Raw genomic sequence first — 21799 nt, 5'->3', positions numbered from 1 at the left:
GATACCGCAACAGACACAAAAGCAAAGAAACATTTCTGCCAGCTCACAGGCTCACAGAAGAGTGAGACGCTTGCGCATGGCCATGATACATAGCAGTGAAAGGTTTAAGTGCCATAAGGACCAGAAAAAGAAGGGGAAAGACCTGTGGATGAGGGCCGTTAGGATTTTCATGAAGAAAGTAGTGTTTAAGATGAACTGTTGTAGTGTGAGAAGCATCTCAACAAGAAGGCATTCAACAAACATTTATTGAGCCCTTATGTGCCAGACACTGTAGTAACTGGGAATGAAAAGACATGGGAGAAAAGGGGCCGAACTTGCCCAGAGAACAATGAATAGTTCCATTGGGGTATGTGTAGGAACGAAGTGGAAAGTAAGGCTTTGAAGAGCCTTGAATGCCAGACTGAGGTATTCTGTGGAAAAAAAAATCAGAGAAGTTTTGTTTTTTATTAGCTGCAATTTAGAAAGATTGATGCTTCAGAACATAGACAGAAGGACCAATTAGAAAATTGCTGTGATTACTCAGTTAATAAGTATAGGCAATGATAATTGAAAAAGAGGGAAATGATATGAGAAAGTTTGTGGAAGTAAAATCTTTAATGATTTAATACCATCGAGCTTATGTGAAAGTACTAAAAACTCTTGAGGTTTTATGTCTACGTGACCAGAAAATAGAAATATATGAGTTGGGACTTTATGGGAGAAAGTTTTAGCATTGGCCCTGTGATGATTTAGATACGGATGGGAAATCCAGTATAGATGTCCAACGGTCATTTCTTATTTACTAAGCAATGTCTAATGTTTGGGGCACTGTTTAGGGTGACGAGGATACAGTGCTGGACAAAGCAGAGTAGGTAGTAAATGTTGGTGAATTAACTTTTAAAAGATGACAATGACTCTTGGCTTCTTGGGAGAACAAATTGTAGGAGAGAGGAGAAGCAGCATGGAGACAGATGAGAGCAATGTGACGTGGACAGTGCTGGTGGCTGTGGAGATGCAGAGACATGAGTAAGTAAATCAGCTGAATACTTTAGAGGTAGACTTAGGGCTTTGCAGTTGGATTGGGGAGGAGACATGAGAGAGAGGGTGTAATCCAAGTTTTGGCTTGAGTGAGTACCTAGTGGTGCTGCTTACTAATGATGAAGACTGAGGGAGAAAAGGTAATACCAAAATGGAGTTCAGGACAAAAATTAGGCTAGAAACATGTCACTGAGACTTGGTTTTCATCAGGCAGATGAGAGGATGCAATATATAGGAAGGAAACCAAGTTTATGAGGAGCAAGAAGAAGCTGACTGCTCTGTGAAATAGACTGAAAGAGGGGCCAGAGAACAAGGGTCTTATTAGAACCAGGGGCTTGGATCAGGGCTGTTCAAGTTACCAGATTTGGAGAAGAGAATGAGGCTTGGCCATGAATGGGAATTGCTTCAGTCACAAATACCTGAAGCCAAGGCTGTGAAAGGCTTTGAAATTTTAGCGGGAGAATTAAAAGACAAAGGAAACACTGAAAGTCAGAGGGCCTGGCTCTCAGGCCAGCAGAGTCCAACCTGAGGAAATAGAGACACTTTGCATTACGTTTATGCTTTCCAAAGCTTTAAAAATATGGAAAGCGAATGGGAAGTAATTATTTAGGGCTATTTTTTTCCCTAGCCATTGTCCCATCACCTTAATCTCCCTAACTGAGGATATGTTTCTAAAGGTCTGCTTTCATTTCTATAACTGAAAGTCTCCACTCTATCCCTGATATTAACATGTCAGCTCCACTCTTCTGGCTCAAGAAGTTATTTTCCTTCTCTTCCCTTTATGCTGCCATTAACATTTGAACATAACTTGATTATTTTAGAAGAAGAAACAGACAATAAAGGTAGCCACTGATGTTGCAGCAGGGGCTGCCACACCGACGTCTGGGAAGAGGCCAAGAAGGAGGCAGCTTCTCAGTCCTGTTGCCACCCTCACCCCCCAGGAGAGAAACCCGAGTCAGTGAATCACTCTGGGAGATGCCCTTTGGTCTAAAACCCACCTTCTGTCTTTCCATCCTGACTTAGAAACTGCCCTGAAGTTGAGGCAGCTCATGGGGAAATTTGTAGATATTAAATGCCGACTCCTGTCCCCCTTGCTGCACAGGCTTTTTCTCATCTCTGAGCACACCCACACACACAGCTCTGCGTCGTTGAGATTTCAGGCGCTGTCTACTTGGCTAGGAATACTGGCTGGATTCTTCTCCTTTGTTAGGTCCCATGTCTGATCTTTACCAATCCAAGAGATACTTTTTTCTCCCAAAACAACGTCCACATATATATCTGCATAGCACTTCACATTTTGCTTCTCTTTTTAACTATTCTTAGTTTGAGGTCAATGAAGAGTAGCAGAGGTACAGGGCAGTGATCTGGGGATGAGTTGGGATTTACTGTTGTGCCTTCACAGAGCTCTGACCTGAGGCCAGATCAGAGCTGGAAGTTGAGCAAGTTTATAAGAAGGGACATATTGAGGGTGGGCTAGCAGCCTAGAAGCACATGTGCTATGAAGTCAAAGAAGACACCTGTGTGATCCCGAGCCTGCCCTAAAGCAGCTCACAGAGAAGAATCTGGGAAGTGGAGGGACTTAGGGCTTATGTAGTCCACCCTCTACCTGAAGGACTCACTCCTAAGCCTGCTTGCTACTTCTTGGGATCTTTGCCTCAGGTCAAAGAACAGGTAAGAGAACATCATGGGCTTTGGAGTCTGACAAATTGGGTTCAACTCCTACAGCCATGTCTTACTGGCTTTGTGACTCTGGGGAAGTTAGTTAACCTTCCAAGCCTCCTTTTCCCGTCTGTAAAATTATATCCTACCTAGGCTGGGCGTGGTGGCTCATGCCTGTAATCTGAGCACTTTGGGAGGCTAAGGCAGGAGGCTTGCTTGAGCCCAGGGGTTCAAGACCAGTCTGGGCAACATAGCAAGACCCTGTCTACAAAAAAAAAAAAAAAAAAAAAAAAAGTTTTTAAAAATGAGCTGGGCGTAGTGATGCATGCTTATAGTCCTAACTACTTGGGAGGCTGAGGCAGGAGGATCCCCTGAACCAGGAGTTCGAGGCTGCAGTGAGCTATGATCTCACCATCACACTCCAGCCTGAGTGACAGAGCAAGACCCTGTCGCAAAATAAATAAGTAAAATAAATAAACTATATCCTGCCTCACAAGGTTGTTAGGAGATAAAATGAGGAAATGCACAATAAGGGCTAGGAACAGAATGACATACGGAGCAGTGGTTAGTAAATGGTGGTGTCACAACTGGCTCCTAGTATCCACACTGGCCTCTGTGCAGAAATGAAGGTCCAGATGTGAGACTGCAAGTCCTCAGCCTTCAGAGGGACAGGGCTGGATACAGAGGAGAGCCCTGGACAGGGGAGATCTCCTTGTGCCCAAGTCTACAGGACATTCCAGAATTAAGCCCCAAAGAAGGGCTAAGGGATAGGATCATGAAGCCATGAACAAGGCCTGGATGCTGCTCCGAAGCAAGGGCCTGGCCTTCCCTGATGGGATTTTCTCTCTCAAACCTCATTCTCTACCTCCCTCCCCCTTCCCAGTGTGGGCAGGGAACAGTCCCCTACCCTCAACCTTCCAAGACTCTTATTTGATGCTTTTAAACTTTTTTCTTTATTTAGACAGAAAAGACCAACTCTTTAAAAGTAAAATGCAATAAATAAATAAGTTAAGCATAGAGAACTGTCTGAAACTGACTCCCCGGTCTCCCCTTACCACTCCCACCCCCACCCCATTTTCTTTTCCCTAAAACCTTCCTAAAGAAAATGATCAGGTAATAAACCCCTTTACCCCTCCCCACACCCCTCCTCCCAATATCCAATTACCCCCCAAAGCAAAGGGAGAAATTAAGAGAGAGAAAAAAATCCAAGGGCAACATTGTCTAAACTCCCAGAAAGAGAGATGGCAGCGTCCGGGCCAGGCCAGGCGGGCTGGATAACGCACGGGTGGTAGTGGTATTTACACGGAGGGAACCAGCAGAGACTGTAAACATTTTTAGGGATTCAGGGGAAGGTCTTTTCCTCGTGAAAGGAGGAGGGTCTCTGTGGCTGACTGGCAGAGAGGCAGCCCTCAGGGCTCCCCCACACTCTCCTAAGAGGGGGCCCTTGGGGGAGGCAGTGAGTTTTAGGGCTGGGAGCCCAAGAGTCAGGGATATCCTACCTCTAGCTAGAGGGTGGAGGGGAGTGAGAGCCAGCTTCCAAGAAACCCCTAATGTGGGGAAGAGGCTGGGGTGAGGGTGGGCTGGGAGTGTATGGCAGGCCCCTGCAGCTCTCCTGGGGCCTGCACAGATACAACAGGCCCACTGGTGGGGGAGGCAAGTACAAACGCTGGGCACAGAAGGCCCGTCACAGGAGCCCAGCAGAAGGCAGATACCCCGGAACCTTCGAGCCTGTTCCTCGCTCCCTCACAAAGGCCAAAAGGGCATCTAGGAGGAAATGGGCCCTTGGAGGCAGGGAAGCATAGCCACGGCCCTTCAGAGAGGCAGGGGGTGGGAGGGGCCGGTGTCTTGTGCCCCCCAGGGACCACGAAGCAGCGTTTGCCCCAGAACCCAGTCAAGGCCCAGGGCAGGTGTGCGGAGAGGGCCGGGGCCAGTCGTGGGAAGAGGGTGTGAGGCGCCCCTTCCTCTGGTATCTCCAGACCTGTGAAGGAAGAAACATGGGTGAAGCATGGGGAAGAGCCCATGATGCGGGTCATGGGCTCTGGGGGAGGGGAGGGGGCTGGGGTGAGTGACAGCATCTAGGATGGGGCTGCCCGAGGAAGGCAGATCATCAGGCCTCAGTCCAAACGGACCCATCTGCCCCCACCCGCCAGCCATGAGAGCAGGGATAGAGGAGACAGGAGGGAGGGGGCGAACCATACAGGAAACCAGAGGATATTAGGAAGGAAATAGTCAAACAGCCCATGAGAAAAATAAAGACTGGAGGGGGAGAGAGGCAAAGAGATGACAACAGACAGGCAGGCAGAGAAATGGAGAGAGAGACAGAGAAGGGAGTGCATGTAAGAGACAGACACCTGGAAAAAAGAAAGGGAACATCCACAGAGAAGGCCAGGGCAGAGCCCAGGTCACAGCTCAGGGATGGAGACTCATGGGGTGAGACCACCCCCGGCCCCTGGGTAGTGCTCTCATTCCTTTTTGGAAAGGAACACAGAAAGCAAGAGAGAAATGCACAAACACAGACCACAGTCACCAACCACTGTAGACCAAGCACGTCCCGCGAGCTGCCCCCGGCCCTGACCTTGGGCTTGGGGGTGCTTCCCTCCGCGGCCCCTCCCCAAATAACAAACAATCGGCTCCAAAGACAACACGCTCGTTCCATGCAACTTACAGGGGCCCGGAGCAGGGGTCCGGGGATGGGGGCTTCGGCCGACAATGGACACGGGCCCTGGGCTGGGGGGGCCCCCAGGGTAGGGGGAGTTAAGCAGCCAGGATTGGGGGGAAAGGGGAGAAACAGAAAATGTGGGTATTTTTCTTGGGTTGTGTTTTCTCAAGGGTTTGGTCCAAAGGAGATTAAACAATGTGAAAGTAACCAAGGCTTACAGCTCTGTGGCCATGAGGTTGAGGTGGTGGCCAGCAATGGGGGTGGAGGGGACCTGATAAGTAAACTTCACAGGCAGCGCATTTCAACCTCTTCCACCTAAACCAGAGCAACTCCCAAGAGGCCAGGAAATGGGCTCCCCCAGTCTGTCCTGTGCACTCTGCTGCCCCATGGGTCTGCTGCTACGTGGGAAAAATCACCTGAAGTCCAGGGCAACCAGGGCTGATGTCCTCACTTCTCAGGACAACAGAGATTCTAGGAGCCAAGGATTCTAGGGCCCTCTGGCACCCTCAGCCAACCCCTTAATCCTCCAGTCCTATTCCCCTAATTCCACTCCAACCCGAAGGAAAACCAGAAAGAGACACACACAGACATGGACACTGACCAGACAAACGAGACCGGATATTGTGGAAGGTCCAGGGAGTGGACACAGATATATACAAAGACTTGGCTCTTTCTGGGGTCACAGAGTGTGTGTGTGTGAGAGAGAGAGAGAGAGAGTGACTCAGATTATTGAAAAACAGCTGAGGGAGCTGCCCCAGTCCCCTGCTTCAAGTGCTCAGGATCAAGGGTGGGGTGGGCATCCCTGAGGGTGGTGGAGGACAGGGGTGGGGGGCAGTCCAATCGAGGGCCCTGGCTGCAGTGTGTAGAGCTGAGGAGGGAGGCCACAACACAGGAGCGGGACCCACCTGGGGGCCCTCAGTAGGGCCGGTTGGCATCCTTAGGCCGCTTTAGCTGGACTTTGAGGCGCTTCATGCCAATCTGGAAGCCATTCATGGCCTGGATGGCAGCCTGGGCACTGGCCGGATTGTCGAAACTCACAAAGCCTGGGGTGAGAGGGGCATAAGGCCCGGCCCAGCCCCACCTCGCTCTCCTGTGCTTAGGAGACCTCCAGCACTACCCTGTGTCTCCCAGGTGTCCGAAATGCCTAGAAAGCTGCCTGACACCTAGCAGCATTCCGTAGGAATTTGTTGATTGATGGGTTGAATGGAGGAATCCAGTCCAGCCACTAAAATTACCACGTTGTTCCCAGCATTCTGTGCAGGGACCCCTTCCTCTGCCTGGATAACTCTGAGCCTGCCCTTTGAAAATGGCCACTTCCAGGCCCTAAATGGCATCTGAAGCAGAGAAGAACATTCCCTTTTTCCCCTGAGGCAGCCTTTCAAAGATGTGAAGGCAGCTAAAACCGACTCCCTAAGCCTGCCTTTTGCAAACCAAACATCCCCAGACCATGAGCCTGTTTCAGACCTCATGAGGCATGAATTTGGCCAGTTTTTAAGAGAAAAGCTGAAGAAGAAGAGATGGGCCTGGGCAGCAGCTGGGTGTGGCATGTTGGGTGTGTCAAAATGGTTCTTTTGTACTCTTGGATAATCAGCATTTCAAATACTGGGTCCACTGTGACCATAAATGCCTTCAAATATATTAGACCTTGTCCTGATTTGGAATATGGCAAAAAATGTGCCATATCATATTCTTACCAAAACATTTGCTCTGATTGGTGGCCCGGTCAACAAAGACTTTGGCTGAGATGACATGGCCAAAGGGGACAAACATCTGGAGGATCTCTGAGTCAGTGAACTCCTGGGGCAGGTGGTAGATGAAGATATTGCAGCCATCAGGGCCTGGGTGGCGGCAGAGACAGAAGAAAGAGCTCAGTGACCGGGAGGCACACACTCCAGGTGCAAAGGTCCCAGGGAAAGCAGATCCTGGGAGGGCCCTCCAGTCCCAGTCCTCAACAGTGTGGGCCAAGCCACCCCCTCCCCACTTGCTTTCATCATGACACGTGGGCAAGAGCTGGGCTCAGCACAGGGCAATAGGGAGTCCCCAAGCCCATAACGAGGGCATTCCGATCTCCCAAGGCCCCAGGCAGTACCTTCTCTTTGCTGCTGCTGTTGCTGCTGCTGCTGCTGCTGCTGCTGCTGTTGAGGGGGTGGTGGGGGCTGCTGAGCGACCAGGGCTGGAGGCTGCGGGAATGCAGGCGCCACCAGGCTGTAGGCTGCTGGGTAGGCTGCTGGGGTGGGAAGGACAGAGAGGCTGATGGGGCTTCCCTGGCTTCTTAAGCCCTCCCAGCCAACCCTGTCTCCTTTCCCCTAGCCCAGGCCAGTGGCAGCTGCAGGGCTGAGAGGTTGTCAGGGAAGGAGCTGCCTCAGACCCCTGGGTGTGCTGCCCTTAAAGACCCCTCCCCACAGTTGGGCTTGTCAGTAAAGCCTGAAGAGGGTGATTGGCAGGGAGCCAAGAAGCCCAGACCCAGTTACTGGGCCTCTTTTCCTCCTGCTGCCCCTCCCACCTGAACAGGGGCCCGGGCTAGGGCGCCTCACCTGTGTAGTGCTGCATCCCCGCGTAGGCCTGCTGCAGGGGGTCCACGGGAGCTGCGGGGCTCTGGGCTGGGGAGAGCAGCACAGACCATGAGCGTGGACGTGGCATGCAGTGGGAGCCCCCAGTGCCTCTCTGGGCCTCTGGGCCAAGGCCAGGCAGGTGGGGAGCAGAGCTTCTCTGGGCATGGGGTGTGAAGTGAGAAGATGGAAATGCACAAAGCAGTGGGAAGAGGGGAAAGAGCCCAGCATTAGGAAGACTTGGGTCTGACTGTCTTGCAACCCTGGACAGGTCGCTTCACTGCTCTACACCTCAGCTTGGCCGAGCCCAACAGGAAGGATCATCCCTGCCCAGGATGGCAGGGCAGGAGGAAGCACCTGTAACCCCCAAAGCTGGAAGGGAAGGTGTGTCCTGCCTCCCTAATGGGAGTGGTGGTTTAGATGGTTGCTGGGATGGGGTGGGCAGGCAGAGAGTCCCACCTGGGTAGGGGTGAACCCCGTTGGGATACAGAGCATCAGGGGCAGGCTGCCCAGTGGGCTGAGTGGGCACCGGGCTGTAGCCGTTGACGCCCAGGGCAGCCGGAATGGCAGAGACAGGCGTGGCAGCGATGGCAGGAGGGGTGCTGGTTCCTGGGGAGGAGAAAGCGACAGGGACAGAGCAGAGGAGCAGACACACACACACACACACAGGCAGAGAACCAGTCAGGAAGTCTGCGGGCGGAGGGGAGGAAGTAGGCCACTCTGACCCCTGAGTCCCTCCTAGACCCCGAGGCTTCCCTGAGCAATACCCTGTGCCTCTCCCTACCCCTACCACGCTTAGCTCCCTTGCCCAGCCTTGCCCAGGCCATACCTGAGGATGGGGTGATGGGGGTGGCGATGAGGCCATTGGCATTGATGGCAGCCATGTGCTGCATCTGCACAGCAGCCATGGTGGCCATGGGGCTGAGGTAGGCACTGTGAGCCGCTACCAGGGCCGCCTGCTGCTGCATCAGCTGGGGGGAGGGGAGAGGAGAGTGGGGCAGGCCTCCTGTGCCCCAGCCTGGCTCCCTCCCAGCCCTGGGTCTTGGCATCAGAAGGGTGGGGGCAAGATACTGGGGGTCAGGAGGGCTGGCCCGGCATTGGGGGCAGTGCTCACGGCCTGGGTGTAGGCGCTGTAGGCTCCGAACTGGAGGGCGATGGGGCTGAACATGCCCAGCTGGGTGGCCACCTGCTGCATGCGGCGGAGACCCCGCTCCTTCTCAGTGTCAGCAAACTTCACCACCAGGCTGGACGAGGCACCCTGGGCACGGGCCCGCACACAGGTCAGAGGTGCAGGGTCAGGGTCTCTCCTCCCCAGAGCCCTCAGGACCTGGTCTCCATTCCACCCCCATGGCATGGCCTGGCCTCTCTGAGAGGGCGGCCACCATTTTGCATATGACAGATGGGGAGATTTTAATCCCACCCTCTCCCTGTGCTAGGATGTGCTAGAAGCTAGAAGAAAAATTGAGGAATGTGAAGGCATATGCTTGGAAAGTGAAAGACCTACTAGAATGGAAAGGGCATCATTGGCTTCTCTGTGAGGACTCTGAACTGGAAATCATCCCCACCTCGGGTCGCCACAGCAAATGTTTAATCTCAGGCTAGTCTTCCCTTGTAGCTGCCCTGCGTGCCTTACCACGACTTCTGCCCCCACACCCCAGTCCTCATGGTGTGCCTCAAATCTTAACACTAGTCTGAGCTGAATAAAAGCCAAATTAGAGCATCTGCAAGGATGATGGTAGAATCCCAGAATCTCAAAGCTGGAAGGGGCATAGGGTCATTGGACACAGTTCTCTACCCAATGCTGTGTCCCCTCCGCCAAGTCCCCGTGAGTTATGCTGGAGAGCTGTGAGTTATGGGAAGTGCACAGCCTTCTGAGTCAGCCAGTTCCAATTTAGAGGTGGGTTCTAGGGTGGTCACTGACCTAACGCTGCTGTGCAGGGGCAGGGAAAAGGGGTGTACGTGGGGCCTCTAAGAAAGTGTCCTGGTGCCCCAGCAAATGAGGGTAGGGGGATATGGGAAGGCTGGAGAAGAGATGGGGGTGAAGGGAGGGCTGGGGAATGGAGGGGGAAGGAGAGGGACTTGAGGGAAATTTGGCTGAAGATGGATGGGGAATAGGGGAGGAGTGGGGAGGTGGGGAAATGCCATTTGAAATGTGAGGGTGTCCCTAAGCGGTTTGGTTCTTCTGCCAGAACATTCTTTTCCAATAAATTCAAATAGCCCATCCTGAGTGGACTGCTTATCTGGGCCAGGGCCTGGCAGGTGGGCAGGGTGGGAAGGAGAGGCCCAGGGGCAGGGGAGTGGGGCTCACTGGCAGGGTCCGGCTGCTGTGAAGGGTGTTGATGGCTGCCTGGGCCTCGGCGTGGGTCTGGAACTTCACGAAGGCGCAACCTGGAGAGGTTGAGATGGAGGAGGAGAGGGGTGAGCACCCATCCCCATGGGACTCTGCAGTGGAACCCGATGCCTAGGGAGCCATGGGGGTGGAACGGGAAGGGGAAGGGCCCGGTGGGGAAGGGGCAGTAGGTGGGCTACCTTTGCTAGTGCCATCTGGCCCCCGGAGCACAGTGCACTCGTCGATGGTCCCGAAGGGCTCAAACATCTTCCGGACATCCTCATCTGTCTGCTGCTTCCCTAGCATCCCCACAAACAGCTTCCGGTCTTCTGGGTGATAGGGCACAGGAGGAGGGCATGTTCAGGGCCTCCTTGCTGCCTTCCCAGCCCTTCTCCTTCCACCCTTCCCTAGAGCTCCTAACACTACTTCCGCTACCCTAGGGGCCAGTGGCTGTGGGGGCTGATGGTTAGGGAATGGGGTACATTGCAGAGGTTGCTCATCCCAGCTCTGAGGGACTCGCACTCCGCCCTGGGCCTCGGTTTTGCCATCTGTACCCCCCCAGATCTCGCCCCCTCTGGCCACACTGACTCCGGTCTCACCACAGCTGGGAACTCTTCAGAATCGTCAGGCTTTCTCCCTCAAGAAAGGCTACCCCTCGACAACTCCAGGCCCTGGGCCTGAGGGTGGGAGGACAGGGACAGAGTCCAAAGGCACAGAACCTACCTCCTCGGCTCTCGCTGTCGGCTGGCTTGACCTGGATCGGCCTGTTCATCTGAAGGAGAGAAGAGAAGGCAGCTGCTGGGGACCTCCTCTGAACACCCAAGAGCCCTCCCAGGCCGGGCCCTGCAGAGAGACTAGAGGGGCAAGCCCCAGGCCCTCTAAGTTTCTGATAGGAAGGAAGGGACAGGGCCTAATATTGTTCAGAATGAAGTCCTGAGGGGATCAGAGGCACGGAGAGAGAGGATGTAGAGGGAGATGCTCATGGGCACAGCTCCAGGCTCAGGTTGGGCTCCCAATGACTTGGCCAGGGATGGGTGCTGCTGTCCTGAGTGGGAGAAGGGGGCCTGCGCATAGGACCCGGGGCCTGAGAGAGAGCCCAACCAAGGGGTTATTTAATAAGAATTGCCTCAATTCTACAAAGTGGGCGCAACAGAGGCCACTCTGTGAAGAAGCCCCAAGGAGGACTCTAGACCGAGGGAGACCTCACAGAGGCCCAGACTTCCTTCTGACCCCTAGAGTTGTGTCTGCCTCTCTTTCTGCCCCCCTATACCCCTTGACCCCAGGGGGAAGGCACTCGGGCAGCACAAAGGGAGCAGATGCCCAGTCTCCGTGGCAACGGGAGAATGCGCACCATGGCAACCGCCCACTCAGCCTGATTTATCCGTCCCCGTCGCCCTGGCGACCGTGGTGACGTCATCACTTCTGCTGCTCCACACACCCAGAGAAGGAGTGGGGTGGGGGGTGGTAACAGGGTATGCTGGGGGTGGAGGATTTGGTGGGGGCTGGGAGGTGGGGGAGGGGCCCAGAAAACCTTCCTGATTCCGGAGGGAGGCTTGCAGAGAAGGCCCTGCAGGGGCCATCCCATCCCTTCTCCTGCCTCCCTCCTCCAGAGCAAATCCTTGGTGCCTGGAGGGCTCTAAAGGAGGAGTTGCTGTCCCGTGCTCCTTCGCAATTTACCCTGTGCACGGAAGTCCTCCAGAGCTCTAACCTCTCCCAGACCCCTGCAGTATCTCCCTTTGTTCAGTCTTCAGTGGAAATGGAGAAATTCCTAGTTCCACTCTCCATGTTCTTGTCTGGTGAGAGGACTTGGAAATTACTCCTGCAGGTTGATTTTCTTAACCAGGGTGGGGAGTATTATAGGAACTGGAGAAAGAGGAGAAGGACTTAGTATTTCGTGTCTGAAAATATTTTGCTCTTGAGGACTCTGACAGCTGGAACCACACCTGGTTGCCCCACTCATCTGATGGTGGGGCAGTAGTTCCAGTGACCAAAAAAAATTAAACCATCCATTTACATTCTGAGGGTGAGGCTAGAGGTACCCTCAGGAAAGGCACTGGACTGGGAGTCAGGAGACCTGGATTTAAGGACCAGCCCTGCCCTGCCACTTACTAGCTGGGCGACCTTGGACAAGCCACTTGTCCCCTCTGGGCCTCAACTTCCTTATCTGTAAAACAAGGGAGTGGGCCAGGCGATGTCTAGTCAGGTTCCGGTCAGCTTCAGGGCTCCAGCATGTGGAGATCCTGTATGCGGCATCACTTAGCGCCAAGAAGTACAGAAGTCACAGTTGCCCCTGCCCCTTCTCACCCTGGATTCTCACCCAGGTGTCCATCATGCCAGTCAGTCTGGCCGACTCCACCAGTTAGGTATTCCCAGCCTGGGACCAAATGTAAGCCCCACTTCAACTGATACTCCTATCCCAGAGCCCCACGCCCACCCCCCAAATCTCTGGATCTGAGAGCAGCTGGTGGGGAGGGAGGGTAACAGTCACACAAATCCTCCAGCCAATCTGCCCCCCGCTTTATCGCCCGCCAATCTGGGATTATCCCATCCGAAGCTCAATCTCCTTAGGCGTGTGTGCGCGCGAGTGCGCATGCTCAGGCAAAGCGCAGTGGGGCAGATGCTCGGGGTGCACGGGCTTTCACCTCCTTCTCGCCTGTGCTCTAGCCAAAGCACTCAGGAAATTCCCTCACAGGCACCTCTGCAGCCAGGCACCCACCCCTATGCCCACCTCACAAGAAGTAGAATCAGAACCAGGGTTGGGGGATTCTTACGCTTGGCACTAACCCCTTCCCAGCATGCCTGGGGATTTGCTGTTCTAGATGGAGATGGGAACCTGGGACCCAGAGAGAAAGGATGCAGTTCCCTCCTGGCATAGGCTCCCAGGCACAAAAATAGCATCTCGAGAAATACCCACGGCTGATGTGGATTCGCACAAAGAGATACACAAGTGTACAAACCACAGCAAGGACCGTGCTTACGGTAGGCTCCCCCTACACGGTCACAGACAGGGCCCTTGGCGCCCCAGTGTCCCCTTCCCAGCCTCCTTCTTCGTGGCCTGGCACTTCCTGTGGGGAGCTCAGGCTTTGTTAGCTCAGCTCAGGCACACCTGCCCCCTCCCCTGAGTCCAGCTGTGCCCTGTTTACCTGGCAACCAGGCACGGTGCCTCTCCTCCCTAGTTACTACCCACCAGGTGACAGGCCCTCCCTCGGGCCTCCCAAAGAAGAAGGGGCTATTTATACCCCAACCCAGTATCGCGGAGCCCCTCCACCACGGTCACTTTTAAGGCCCTCATCCTTGCCAATAGCAAAAATTCCACTTCCAACAAGACCTTACAGTTCTCACAAAATCTAATTCTTTTGAGGGTACAGCCTGGGGTCCTGCCACTCCTGGCTCCACACTTGCTCCGGGAGTCCCAGACCACTCACGGGTTCTCTCTGTGGGGCTAGAATCCACCTTCCTGACTGCAGGCCGACAGGGAAGGCCCGTGTCCCCCAAGTGGGATTTTGGTTCAGGGTGAAGGGGGAAAAGCTGGACAGAGGGCAACCCCCACTCCACTGCCTCCAGGAGGCCACACCCTGCTCACAGGACAAATGCAGGGACCTGTGGCAGAGCCACTCCTGGGAACCCTTAGGGCAGAGAAGAGGAAATGGGGCTCAGTAGCTATAGGCCCAGCCCCCATTCTTTCTCTTTCTCTCTGCAGCCCAAAATATCACCCTAGTATGGTAGCACCTTCTAGATTTTGGGGGTGACAGAGATGGGGAGCAAGGAGAGGGGGCTAAATGTCTCCCATTTAAAAAAAAAAACCTGCAGTAGGAAGGCATGGAGATTAAACAGTAGGAAGAACACAGTTATGCAGGAGCTGACACAATGCACACACACGCGTGTGCATGCATACACACGTGCAAACACACACTGAGGGGAGAATGCAGGTGAAAGGAGAAGACTTGAGGAAGACAAAGGGTCACAGACGTCTGCTCCCCACAGCTGCCCTGGATCTGCTCCTTCACACCCTTTGGATGAGGGTCTGCCTTGGAGGATGGAACCCTCATTTCCTACTGGAAGCTCTGTCAGATCCCTCTGGATTCTGTCCCCTGGGGCAAGGACTAAAGTGGAGACTTCAGCGTCACCTGGGAGCTCTGGAGCAGGACTAGACAATCATTAACCAGGCGCCCTTCTTCCTCACCCCCATCCTGGCCTGGACTTCCTCAAGAAGGGCAGGTGGCGCCTCTCCACACCCAGGATGGAGCTCTGCCTGAGCTGCCAGGCAGCTGGAGGGGCACAGACCCAGGGTAGACACCCACAACTGGTACACATCACCCTTGGGGCTCATGCCCATCCCCAGGCTGTCTCTCATCCATGTTTTCACTCCAATCCTCTTTATCTACCTTTTGCTCTGACCCCCTCTCATTTCTGCAGGGGCTCCGAGATAGGGAGACAACAGAAAAAGACAAATGGTGATGGAGATGCAAACTGTTGATTTGTGAGGGGCCTCCACAGAGAAAAGTGGGGAAGGCAAGTTGGGACTGGATGGGGACCAGGTTTGCCAAGGATACGTGTGCCCAAACCCCGCACATCTGGCCTGTCAGGAGCTCACATGCCTGTATGCACAAACACACACTCGCCTTGGGTCCTGTAGCTCACACACATGCATGACCCTTAACTCTGGCTGCAACGGGCAATGGCTATTCTTGCCACCAACTGGGATAAGATCGTTGGTGGGGGTGGGGTTTTTGGTGGATTTGCCGCAGTTGGCTTTGCTTTCCTAGCAGTGCTCAAAGGTTGAGGCCACGGAAGGGCTGGGTCATGGACCTATGCAGGGTTTTAAGTTGGGGGTGGTTGCAGCAGTTCTAATTTTCCCAGGTCTCTACTTGCCCTTTCCCCATCTGTTTTTTCTATTTCCCTCTTAGGAAGAGATGGGTGAGCAGCAGCAGTCTCCACTTCCCATGTTGGAGAAGCAGTAGAGGCCAGGACAGATGTGTCTCCGGCACCCAGACCCTGCTGAGCAAATGTTTGCTGAAGGTGGGGATGGAGTTAGGTCTCAGGAAGGCACTTGCTGGGATTCACAGTCTGGAAGAAGGCAGAGCAGACAGATAGCAAAGGGAGTGGGGGCATCCTTTCCCCCCAGCTTCCATGACTGGGGAAGGGGGACAGTCCAAGGTTCTTTCTTCCTGCCCTCAGTTGCCAGCCCAGGCTTGGAACAATAAGCAAGGCTAGCTGGGAAGAAGAAGACACAAAGAGATAGGACCTTGCAGGAGAGGGGCCACCTCCGTGGCCACCCCTGCCTCCCTGGGCATACTTGGTGGCATCAGGCCTGATCATCTACAATGTCTGTCCCTGCCCTTGCCTGCTACTCTCAGGCCTACCTCCAGCCCAGACCTGCCTGGGCCTGCCCATTAGGGTAACTAATGCTCTGTGGCTTTGTTCCTGGGACTCTTCCTGGTAGACAGAAAGGAGAAGGGAGCTCAAGAACCAGCACCGAGATGCCAATCCAGCCGGCACCAGCTGCCTGTTCTCAGGTCACAGGCACTCCTCCCTCATCTCACAGCCAGCCAGTCTGCCTTTCCAGAGTGACAAAAGAGTGCCTGGGTGGCTCCTGCTCACCCTGATCCACACTTGGTGTCCAGAGACTTTTCCCCACACCTTCCAACCAGCGGGTCCTCCCTCTAGTGTTGCCCCATGGGCAGCTTGGGAAGTGGGGAAGGGGCTGCATCTGCTCCTGGTAAAAGTCATGTTTACTCCACTAATCGCTGCTTTCCTTCTCTCTGGGTAACAAGAAATGCATGCATCTGTAGCAAGAAAGATGGATGCTAGAGAGAGAGAGAGGGACTTCCTGGTGATGAGAGCAGGTGGAAAATATGCTCAGTGTCAGGAGGGTGGTGAGCCTCCTGCCATTTCTATGGCCCTTCTCAACCCCCTGGCCCTGCAAAGGGCAGGACTCACCCCTGGAAGTGTCTTCTGTTCGTGTAGGGCGCTCTGGGCCTTCAGGGCTGAATCCCGGGCACAGTATGTCAGGAAGGCACATCCTGAGGAGGGGCAGGGGCAGAGAAACACGGTGGGGGGCGGTGAGTCCTCCATCTCCCCTCTCTGAAAGGCTCCCTTCCAAAGACTGACGACTGGGAAGCTTTCCCTTCTTGTCATCTTCTGCCTGCTGGGGTGGGGAGGTGTCTCCAAGGGGTAGACACTCTGCCCCAGAAGTGGGGCAGACACCTGGAGGCCTAAATACTGGTGGTGATGGAAGAGGGAGGACACTTGGGCTGTCGGGAGATGGGCTTTGTGTAAGGAGAGGAGAAGGACCATGTGACCGCCAGACAAGTTGGAGTAGTGTGGCTTTCTCTCCTGCTGAGCTGTTCTCCTTTCCCCGCTCCCTCACCTCCACCTCCCTCCATCTTGGTCACCATCATCCCTCTCTTCTCCCATTTTCCCTATTTCCTCATCTCTCCCCAGCTCCACCATAGGCAGGTGGAGGGTGGAGAGTGAAATAGAGAAGGGAAGGGAAGAGCAGTTAGCCGGAAGTGCCTCTTCCCTGTGCCAGGTGGAGGGGGAGCTAGTGTGGCCCCTGGGATCTCCAGTGCATGGAGCTCTCCAAGTGCTGACCCTGACCGCCCTGCCTAGTCGCACAGCCCTTGGATAGGCCTGAGGAGCACCCTCCCTTCTCCCTCACTCTCTTAACTTTCTAAGCCTCCCACACTTTCCAGATCTTTACCAATCTCCAGCCTTCATGCCCTGCTTCCTAGTCCCTCTCTTTAGTCCTGGAGCTGCCTTGCCCAGTCCAGCTCTACGCTTTCCACATTAAGCACCTGACCCTGTGTCCTGACCCCCATTCCAATATTATCTGAGGCTGCTCAGTTTCTCAGTCTTGCTACACACACACACACACACACACACACACACACACACACACCCCTACCCAGCTGCTTATCTCCCAAACCAGCTCTCTTGTCCCTCCATTCTTTCTTGAGTTCATCCCATGTGACATCAACACCCCCATATGTCTGGGATCCACATCTTTGCACCCTCTTGACAACTCTCTGCCCAAAAGAGGCCCTCCTTAGTTCTTCACCTGGGTTTCCTGATCACTAGCTGAGTTCTTTTTATGCTCCTCCATCCACTTTCCCCAGCCCTGAACTCCTCTCCTTCCACATCAGCCCTTCCCAGCCACTCCACCCCTCCAGCCTGGCTTAACTACCCCCAGCCTCCCAGCCCACCCCGAAGCCTCTTCAGCCTGCCCGACCCCTCACCCTTGTGCAGCCCGGTGTACTTGTCCTTGATGACAGTCAGCTCGAAGATCCGACCAAACTGTTCGAAGATGGGCTTCAGGTCCTTCTCCTCCAGATGCCTCGGGATCTGCCCCACAAACAGCTTGATGGCATCCGGCTCCTTCATCGAGGCGGCCCAGGAGGAGGGCCGAGGGAGCAGGGAGAGACCCAAAGGCCAAGGGGAGCTGCCCAGCAAGGAGATAAGTGGTGGGGCCCGGGGGCCCAGCCGGGGCTGGCTTTCCCTTTGGCCCCCAACCACGCTGCTGAGCAGAGGGGTGGCTCTTCACACAAAGGAGGCCCAGGGAGTTGAGGGCTAGGGGTCAGGGGTCTAGGCAGACGCTGTCATGCCACCAGGGGGCATCGCCCAAACAAACGATCTCCCTCCCAGAGATCTGGCAAATGTCCCAGGATGGGGGTGAGTGTGGCCAAGACCTGGAGGGAGAGGTGGTAGCCGGGGCGCTGGGGCTTAGAGGGCTGGGAACTGGGAGTTGAGATAAGAGCTGGAGGCGGGGAAAGGGCCTGAGGTGGGTGATAGGGAGGAGACTGAGGGGTTAAGGGGCCTGCTATGGTTGCCAGCAGCGTCAGTGAGGGGGGCCCATTCCTGATGTGGGGCAGGTGAATGTCTCGTTGGCTTCCCTGGGAGGACACCTCCCCTGTGACGGATCGTTCTGCTGGGTCCGAAGATCCCTGATGCCAGATGCTTGATCTCTGATGGCGGCAGGGCTTCAGGGGTCCCTTTTGCCCTGCCGCCCCCCTTCAGGTCCTCCCCTCAGCCCCCCTCCCACCCCCACCCCTGTCCCCGGGCCTGGGCTGCTGCCGGCTGCTCCCGCCGCTGGGGCTGCCTGCTTTCCCGGTCACCTGGGTCCCGGAGCTCTGCTCTCCGGCCGCGCTCTCCTCAACAAAAACCTCCCCCCTCCACACCCCCCTCCCCACTCCCACCTCCTTTCCCCTGACATCAGTGATGTCAGTCTCAGGGGTCGAATACAAATTCTCTACCCTGGAGAGGGACGCACAATCCAAGCAAGAGCCACGCCCTCTTTCTATCTCCATCCTCCCTGACTCCTTTCCCGCCCCCAGAAGAGCAGCTGGTCCTGTTGATAATAACCCTTCCCCCATCTTACTCCCCAGTCAGTAGTTGGGCAAAGCACTAAGATGGAGAATTTACAGAGGAACCCTAAAATGGGGTCCATTGTTCCGGGGGCTGGAGCTGTCCCCGGTGCTGGAAGACTCAGGAGATGGGGGGTTGGGGGGGAAGAGGGGAGCCCGGCATCTGGGGAGCCCCGAGAGTAGAGAGTCAAGGAAAGAAATCAGGGGAAAGAAGATGAGACAGGACGGTTGGACAGGCTGAAGGGGAAGGAGGTGTAGATGGAGAGGGAAGCAGGTCGCAGAGTCTAGGGGAAAAAGAAAAAATGCAGAGAGGAAAAATGGAAAGGAACGTGGGGAAGGCGAGAGCAGGATGAGATGAATGCAGAAAGAGAACTGTATATTTTCCAGAAAAGGAACCAAGAAAAACGATAGCTTTCTGGCATTTGCCGACGCCCCCTTCTCTCCCTCTGGGGGGTTTGTGAGTATAAGTGCGTGGGCAGGGAGGCCGCGGAGGAGGCGCGGCGGGCGCTCTCACTTGTAAGCTCCTTGAAGACCAGGACATCGTTTAATTCAGCATCTTACTGTTCATAGTGTCTAGCACCCTGTCTTGCTCATGCGTAGCAGGAGCTTAACAAACACTTCATGCAAAGAACCTCTGACAACAGTGGATTCCTGATTCCTTCAGTGGGAAGAACCACAGCTGTCAAGCTTCCCCTTAGGATGTAGAAACCCAATTACTCTTTCCTTTGCTTCTTTCTTCAGTTGGGTTCTTTGAGTGGGACTCAAATTGAGCCAGGTAGCACAGAGGAGCAGGGGAGGCACATTCAGGGACCATTGCTCCCCTGAACGTGGATACTTGTATGGATGATTGGCAGGCTCCACGATCTGGAGGGAGCTTGAGCACACCCTCAGTGCAGGGATTATCTGTGGACATCAGACCTTGTCAGTGGTGGCAGCCCTTGCTTTCCGTCAGTGCTCAGCAACCAGGGCTCTCCTGGGGTTCTGGGCTTTTGTAGAGCACCCTGTCTTCCTGTCATTCCCTTCTTCACCCCCGGAGTAGGGCTGCTGTTTCCACAGGGCACTCGTGTCTCTAAACTGTGTCCCAGCTGAGTCCCAGGGGCCTCCATTCCTGAGCTATCACAGCAGGCAGGCTTCTCTTCTGGAAGGAAAATAATAGTAACAGCCAGTGCTTACATGGCTCTTACAGTGTCCCAGGCTTTGTGCCAAGTGCTTTATATTTACTAACTCCTAAACCCTCACCACCCCCCTATGATGTAGATTTTGTCATTATCTCCAAATAGAGAGGAGGTAACCACGACACAAAGCTGAAATAACTTGCCTAAAGCCATGCAGCTAGAAAGAGGTCTAGCTGAGATTGGAGCCCGGACAGTCTGGCTCCTGCGTCCACGCATTTAACTCCCACATCAAACATTCCTCTTGAGAATAGGAGCAGTGGTGAAATCTGGCCTTTCTTCCTCTTCTGTCTCCATTTAAGCCCTGGATGAGAGAGAGTCCTTTTTACTGCTTGGTTCTGTGGACCACCTCCCATCCTTCCTTAGCCTGTTTTTTTGTTGTGGCCTGGAGCCACGCTCTGGCAGGTGCTTGCATTTGAGTGAATGTGTATGTGTGTAGACTTGATGACACTTCATCACATGGATGCCCAGGTTCCCCAAGTAGGGTCCTCTAAGATGGGGTGGCAGTGGGGGAGGTGCTAGAGGACTCAGTGGTGGGTGCTCAGAAGAAGCGAGTGATGGCAGAGCCAGGGAATCCAGAAGGGCAAACACATCTTGAAAGTAACTTTCCACTCACCTACCCCACCCCCACTGCTCCTTTCCTTGCCTTCTAATCTGATCTTGGTATTTATGGAGATGCTAAACAGATCATGCCCTCTGAGGATGGAGAAGGGGAAGACCCTATGGCCCTGTTGATCTCATTACTCTATGTCTTCTCAGCAGATCTGCCGCCCTGCTGCTCATTCAGGCTTGGGGCTAATCATATTAATTGAAATATTAAACATTCACAAAAATGAATTAAAATGAACTCCCCTCACTCCTCCTCCCAGTCAGTAATTGGGGAGATAGCTGCAGGCAGCAAAATGCCTCCAGTCCTTTGCTTAGTTTGTGGTCCTTAGATTAAAGGTGTCAGTCTGAGAGAAGAGGCAGGGTTTAAGGGAGAAGAGTGGTACCTCTCATCAGACTCTCCTTGCTGAGTGACTGTGAACACATCTCTGGTGTTCTTTCAGGCCATGGGATGGGAGTCCTGTGAGGTAAAGACAGGGGAGCCCTGAGACTCCAGTGCCTATTCCGGAAAGTTTCTCTCTAGGAGGGACAGAGGCTTCCAAGATACTTTCTCTGCCACCACCCCCAAGCTCACCCTCTTTTTTATTCCTCTGCAGTCAAAGCTAGGTTGCCCTACATAAAAAGATTATTGAATTTGTAAAGGGAGAGCTCTGATCCTGGCTTTAGATTCTTAGGAAATGAGAAATGCCGGATAATTGGGATATTTTTCAGAAAGGGCAAAATGTGGTGGTATGTGTGGGCAGAGTGACCAGTCATCGAATACTGTCTGGCTTCACAAATTGAATACAGAGTGAAGACATCTGCAGCAGAATTTATGAGAGTGCACAAAGAATTGATTCTATAACCTTCCTGCCCTCAAGTGACTTCCACCTCAAGTGGAAAGTAAGACAGGCCAACACAATACATAATAGTGAGTACTGAGATGCTGTTAAAAAAACAAAAAGTAGCCCCTCTCATACACGGGCATTTGGGCCATAGAATGTGATCAGTGAAGAAAGGCTTGATTGATTATCAAAGCACAAGAAGATCACAGATTGGCAGAGGGAGGATATCAATTTTCTACTTGGAGGTGGGGAGGTAGAGAACACTGTGCATGCCTGTGTGTGTCTGTGTGTGTAGGTTTGCTGGTCCAGGCTCTAGCATTGTCTAATATAATACAAGCCACATACATGGTTTAAAAATTTCTAGTAGCCATACATAAAAACAAAAAGAAACAAGTGAAATCACTTTTAATAATAAATGTTGTTTAACCTGATATATCCAAAATACTATTTCAACATGTAAATCAATTACATGTTATTAATGAGATTTTTTTCATATCAAGCCTTCAAAATCCAGTGTTTATTTTATATTTGCTGCACATTTAACACCTACAGCCACATTTCAAGTGTTCAAGAGCCACAGGTGGCTTGTGGAGACTGTATTGGCTGGCACAGCTCTATACT

The 21799-nt window shown here is 53.7% G+C and overlaps 1 protein-coding gene across 14 annotated transcripts; it reads right to left on the bottom strand.

Moving 5' to 3' along the window:
* Positions 1-4047: 4047 nt before the first annotated feature.
* Positions 4048-18376, bottom strand: CELF3 (CUGBP Elav-like family member 3). 14 transcript variants are annotated; one of them, XR_012089952.1, is made up of 14 exons: positions 17452-18250; positions 16154-16236; positions 10937-10985; positions 10414-10542; positions 10193-10272; positions 8999-9142; positions 8714-8855; positions 8344-8493; positions 7870-7935; positions 7425-7562; positions 7030-7173; positions 6241-6378; positions 5342-5403; positions 4048-4654 (listed from the first exon to the last, which is right to left on the bottom strand). XR_012089952.1 is itself a non-coding variant. In XM_007977173.3 (14 exons), exons 4-13 carry the CDS (start codon positions 10983-10985, stop codon positions 6251-6253), a joined length of 1170 nt encoding a protein of 389 aa, XP_007975364.3. In that variant the 5' UTR covers positions 16154-16236; positions 17452-17557; positions 18328-18376; the 3' UTR covers positions 4048-4654; positions 6241-6250. The 14 variants fall into 14 exon arrangements, 12 of the variants coding, with proteins under 12 accessions (XP_007975364.3, XP_007975366.3, XP_007975370.1 ...); XM_007977173.3 differs by lacking the exon at positions 5342-5403 and adding an exon at positions 18328-18376 and having other exon boundaries at positions 17452-17557; XM_007977175.3 differs by lacking the exon at positions 5342-5403 and adding an exon at positions 18328-18376 and having other exon boundaries at positions 10414-10539; positions 17452-17557.
* Positions 18377-21799: the final 3423 nt, after the last annotated feature.

This window comes from Chlorocebus sabaeus, chromosome 20 (assembly GCF_047675955.1).
Source record: "Chlorocebus sabaeus isolate Y175 chromosome 20, mChlSab1.0.hap1, whole genome shotgun sequence".
Taxonomy (NCBI): Eukaryota; Metazoa; Chordata; class Mammalia; order Primates; family Cercopithecidae; genus Chlorocebus; species Chlorocebus sabaeus.
This window is presented reverse-complemented; position numbering and strand designations above follow the sequence as displayed.

Coding starts and splice junctions, on each gene's coding strand:
- CELF3 (XM_007977178.3), bottom strand. CDS start 17,596: ATGAAGGAGCCGGATGCCATCAAGCTGTTTGTGGGGCAGATCCCGAGG. Junction 7,563..7,869: donor GGGGATGCAGCACTACACAG/GTGAGGCGCCCT, acceptor TTCCCACCCCAG/CAGCCTACCCAGCAGCCTAC. Junction 7,174..7,424: donor ACAGCAGCAGCAAAGAGAAG/GTACTGCCTGGG, acceptor GCCGCCACCCAG/GCCCTGATGGCTGCAATATC.